Source organism: Camellia sinensis, chromosome 3 (assembly GCF_055761805.1).
Source record: "Camellia sinensis isolate YWXY chromosome 3, ASM5576180v1, whole genome shotgun sequence".
NCBI classification, from domain to species: domain Eukaryota; kingdom Viridiplantae; phylum Streptophyta; class Magnoliopsida; order Ericales; family Theaceae; genus Camellia; species Camellia sinensis.
Window position 1 is genome coordinate 9,927,734 of NC_138963.1, and position 5,382 is coordinate 9,933,115.

The 5,382-nt window shown below is 37.1% G+C and overlaps 1 protein-coding gene across 1 annotated transcript; it reads left to right on the forward strand.

Moving 5' to 3' along the window:
• The first annotated feature begins 2,296 nt into the window (after window positions 1–2,296).
• EM1 (Stress induced protein) lies at window positions 2,297–3,821 on the forward strand. Its single transcript, XM_028211383.2, has 2 exons — window positions 2,297–2,722; window positions 3,472–3,821. Exons 1-2 carry the CDS (start codon window positions 2,608–2,610, stop codon window positions 3,696–3,698), a joined length of 342 nt encoding a protein of 113 aa, XP_028067184.2. The 5' UTR covers window positions 2,297–2,607; the 3' UTR covers window positions 3,699–3,821.
• Window positions 3,822–5,382: the final 1,561 nt, after the last annotated feature.

Here is a 5,382-nt window from a genome sequence, read left to right on the forward strand (position 1 = left end):
CTACCACGACCTTCCGAGTGGCAAGAGGGCGTACTGCCTTTGCGCCCCTCTCCTGTCGCCACCCCTTTTCCTTTTATCTAGCGCTTCATCAACTCCATGTCCGCCGCCATCCTTCGTATCAACTCATCCTGTTCCTTCAGGCGATCCTCCAGAACCTGAGGGTCAATCCTCTGCCTCTGCCTTTTGGGGCTTTGAGAATGACGGGGGCTGTTACCCTGCCTTCCCCTTGCATCCCTCCGGGGGTTCTGTCCCTGGGGCTCTAAATCCGCCATGGGAGGAATAGAAGGCAAACCTTCGCGCCTCCCTCCCCCATTCTGGGGTTTGTCCGTCGATAGCGGATTGCAGTAAGTCTTCATTGTGTGCCATTGATCTCAACTAGAAAGGAAAGCTTGATCAAGAAGTTTTGTTCTATGTGGAATTCCCACAGACGGCGCCAATTGTACGAGCACGAAATAATTCTTCTCGTATGATCCTGTTGATCAAGCTTGTGCTCCTCGCCACCTGAGAACACAAACGTGAGCTAACCGGCAGGTGTGTGCCGAAAATCCCTCCGATGCCTAAGTCAGCACAATAAATAATAGACACAAAAGCTCTGTGAATTCATGAATCATAGTTATGTTACCTCTCCATAGGTGATGTTATGAGCCTTTATAGGTTTCGCGTGGCACAATCCTAGTAGGACTCTTATTCCTCCATGTAGAGTCCTCCTAGGAATCACACTCTTAAAAGATAATGCTTATCTCTTAACACCCCCTTACTGCTTAAACCAAATGAGATGGTTTTACCTCGGTAGTATAACAAAATGACCGAGCTAACATGACCATGCTAAACTAGCAAATGTGACCGAGCTCTAACTAGCTCGGTTCTTCCCTTCATAGCTTGTACCTTGGTTTCACCTGTTGAGACCGAGTTAACCATAGCAAGCTTGGGCCGAACTAATCTAGAGCAAGGTCCTGAGGGAAGCTCAAAACATTTCCGCCCAGAATGGTATGACTGAGCTAATTGCTACCACTCTGACCGTGGTGACCGAGCTAACTTCAAGGCTCTTTTTAGACCGAGCTAACTACAAGGCCCATTTACTTAGCCCTTTCTTACTGCGGCCTACAGAACGGCTCATTACCTAGCTCGGCCCAATTTACTTGTAAATTACCCTCTCAATATATATGTCTCTTGGTTATATTATATAAAATTTGGATTACTTAGCTTTAGTCTCTCAGATTATGAATTATTTATTTTATGTAAACTGGATGTGTTGCTTTCAAGCATGTCTTGAATTTTATAATTATTCACTCTCCTCGCAATAATTAAGAGATTCACTTCCAATTCGAAGAAATGAACCATTTTGTTGTTTATTTCTATCTAATTTCTTAATAAATATTATTAATACTAAATTGATAAAATGTGAAAAAATTAAAAAAAAAAAGAAAAAGTTCGAGAAATGTTTATCAGGCTATGATGATCAATTTCTTTTTTTTTTAGAGAAAAGATTATTTCTATCTAATTTCTTAATAAACATTATTAATTAGACTAAATTGATAAAATGTGAAAAATAAAAATTTAAAAAAAGTTTGAGAAATGTTTATCAGGCTATGATGAACATTTTTTTTTAGAGAAAAGAAAGGAAACTCTATTTTGTTGTTTATTTCTATCTAATTTCTTAATAAATATTATTAACTAGACTAAATTGATAAAATATGAAAAATTAAAAAAAAAAAAAAAGTTTTGAGAAATGTTTATCAGGCTATGGTGATCATTTTTTTGTTTTTGTTTTTTTTTTGAGAAAAGAAATTAAACTCTGTTAGGCATAACATCTTGTTCGAACTAATCTGTTGTCAGTCAAATTTTGGCTATGGAAAGACTAAATAAGTGTATTTTTTGACTTTTCATGAAATATGGGTTGGATTTGGATTGGGTTTGAAGTGATGTGTTAGAGAGGTGATGTGACTTAAATGAGACGATGTGACTTAAATAAGATAGTAACTTTTTGACTTTTTGAATTTTTTTGAAAGATGCCAAACTTTACCTAAAATCTAAGAACCCCACCAGATAACATTGGATTCTAGACCCACTACATCGAAAGGATCGCAAAGTTTTGCCAAAGAAATACAGTGCATTATCCAAAATTTTGTGCCTCCTGAATGTCAAACCAGTACAACTTATGTGGATAAGTCCAAAAAACTACTGGACCACACCACCACCCTCGGTGGTTTTGATGATCATCTGATATGAATGTTTTTGCATGATGAAGACACGTGGAAGGTGCCCATAGCCAATGAAATTGTTATAAGGTCGGTGAGCAGTCGTGTCACTGTGTCAGCATCTTAAACATTGTTACTAATTGACTAAGCACCGCTGTGTCATCAGCCCATTCTTTCATTAGCTTCTCACTTGCCGCGTCTCCTCCCATGCATCTTTCTCTGTTTTTCTTTACATGCTTGCTTTGCTAACATCTACGTGCGTACACTATATATACACATATGCTATGCTATGCTATGCTATGCATGTCCCTTGACATACACTCAAGTGCTTTTCGAAGCTCTATAATAGCCATTTGCTTTTAGCTTTCCTTGACAGTGTTTTTGCAGAGAGAGAGAGAGAGAGAGAGTAATGGCATCAGGACAGGACCGAGCCAAACTCGACGCTAGGGCGAAGCAGGGAGAGACTGTTGTTCCTGGTGGCACTGGTGGCAAGATCCTCGAAGCTCAACAACATCTTGCTGAAGGTACCCTCCATCTCTCTCTTTAAATCTGAATAGGTGCAATTGTAATTCAGCATTACTAATCAATTAGACTCAATTTTCAAGTCTATATCCTGATAAATTAGGATATTAAAAGTAATATTCTCTCGTATATTTTTTAATTATCAATCAATCATATCACTTATAAATTATTGAATCTAAAAAAAATTCTACAAAATGGATTTGTATATTGTTTTCTTTGCAAGCGATTATATATTTACGGATAAATTATATGGGTAATTTTTACATCTCTATCTTATTTTGGTCTTAATAATTTTAATTAGCTTGATTTTAATATTTAATTTTAAATATTATATTAATTTAGTTCAATTAATAATTAAACTTAAATGATCCTTAAATTGATTGAGATTAATTCAAATAAATTTATGATTTTACTTACAAAAATATAATACATGAATGTTTTTATTTTTCATGAAAAAATATTAACAATTATAATTAATTGAATTAAATTAAAATAAAATTATAATTCAAGTCAAAATCAAGTTAATTAAAATTATAGGTTCTAAAATAATATAAGAATCAAAATATAACAACAGATGTAATTTTCCCTATATTTAAATTTGTTGATAATTTGGTAAATTGGAAAATTGTTTGATAATTTTAGACAGTTTTGATAAAAAAAACAAATTATAAAAAAAATTGTCCAATAACTGAATGTGATATTAATATTAATATAAAATTTGTTAATTTGTATAATATTTGGATGGTTGAAGGGAGGAGCCGAGGAGGGCAGACTAGGAAGGAGCAACTAGGAACAGAAGGGTATCAGGAACTGGGACACCGAGGAGGGCAGACGAGGAAAGAGCAACTTGGAACAGAAGGGTATCAAGAGATGGGTCGGAAAGGAGGGCTGAGCACCACCGACAAGTCCGGTGGAGAGAGAGCAGAAGAGGAAGGGATCGAGAATGACGAGTCCAAGTTCAGAACAACAAATCCATAGATGCTGTATTCTCTAGTAGTTTTTGTAGTTTGTTATCTCTACATGTCCTTGTATCTTAAGAGCCAAATGTGGTGGCGCTAGTTTGTTTCTAGTAATAATAGACTTACTAAATATTCAGATAAATATTCTCAATCTAAATTCATGATCCTGTTGTTCTCTGGATAAATAGTCAAGAAAAGAAAAACAAAAAAAGAAGATTGTAGCCTACTGGGTGGGTTGAACTTGTGCTAGGCAACATGAAATGGATTTGAAAAAAAAAACATGAAATGGATAAAGCGTTGGTAAAATCTAGAACTATTAGGCAGTAGTTGTTCATCCAATGGCTAGTGGCTAGAGCAGTCACCAAAAGGCATAGTATAAGAAATGGTTAGGTACTAGCCTGAAATTACAGATTAGAACCAGTACAAAATCCCCGGTGAGGTCTGATAGATGAATGAGGATATTAGGGAAAAGAAGACATGACATAGCTGATATTTGACTAATTATTTTCCCGGAATATTCACAGGCCATTGCCAATTGCCAATTGAAGATTATAATGAATTAGATAGTACGAGAATGCATTAAAATGAAAGGGATATTGGGTATTACGTTCAAAGGTTGAGCTGAGTAAATGTAAGATAGAAAGGATCTGCCTAAAGCAATGCCCTGCCCTGCCTATACATGACAAGCATTTAGGGAATGACATTCATTTTAAATACTTTATGAGAAGAAAAATAGATCAATGGCCACCTATTAATAAATAAGACTTTATTACTCACACATCCAATAAACCAGCCGACGCAATGCCTCCCAAAAGCAGGACCCAGATTTGGGTAATCACATGAGGGAAAGAATTTTAAAAGACTTGTTTCCTCTTTCCAAAAAAATAAATAAATAAATCCGAAAATAAGTGAATTCTGGTGCTCATTCGTGTATAAAAAATAAAAATAAATAATTAATCGCATTCCATACCTCATTCTCAGATATTGCCCCTGAAGGAATAGGACGATAAGGTTCATTAATAGCATCAATCTCTCTTATCATACCAATCATTGAGCATCTAGAAAGGTGGAGAGGACACAAATTTAGTCATTCTAGCAGGAACACACTAATTTCCATTCATGAGAAATGTACCTGTATAGCCAGTTTGGCATGGGCCAGACATTATGCAAACAATTGATTTGGCAACATCTTCCAAAGTCCAAAGGAAGTTTCCTGCAACATGAGCAGAAGTGAACTAACAGACACAGAGAGCGTTGTGGAAGTAATATGATTATTTGAGCAAGCATATTCAGAAAGCCATCTGTAGACACCCCATTTTTGACCGTCCTCAAGACTTGGACGTCACCGTTTGAACACTCGGTGGTCATCCATGTTTGTGTTCATTTGGGGTTCCCGGAGGTCTCGGCTACGCGCCTTATCTCAGGATCTCCGAACTCGACTGTTTAGTGTCTGGTTTTGCACCAAACACTTGTGTTTTGCCTTGGAAGGGCAGGGTAGGGCTTGTGGACCATCCCCACCCACCACCGGCAGTAGCTAAAGGCCACCGGCTGGTTTTTGCTGCCACCGGTAATGTATATTGCCGGCCGGCACATTTTGTTGCCGGTTAGCACTTTTTAGTGCCGGTCGGCACTCTTTTTGGCCAAGATGGCATTTTTGGCCGGCCGACTACTGTGCATCTGCTTTTGCAGATATTTTAAGACAG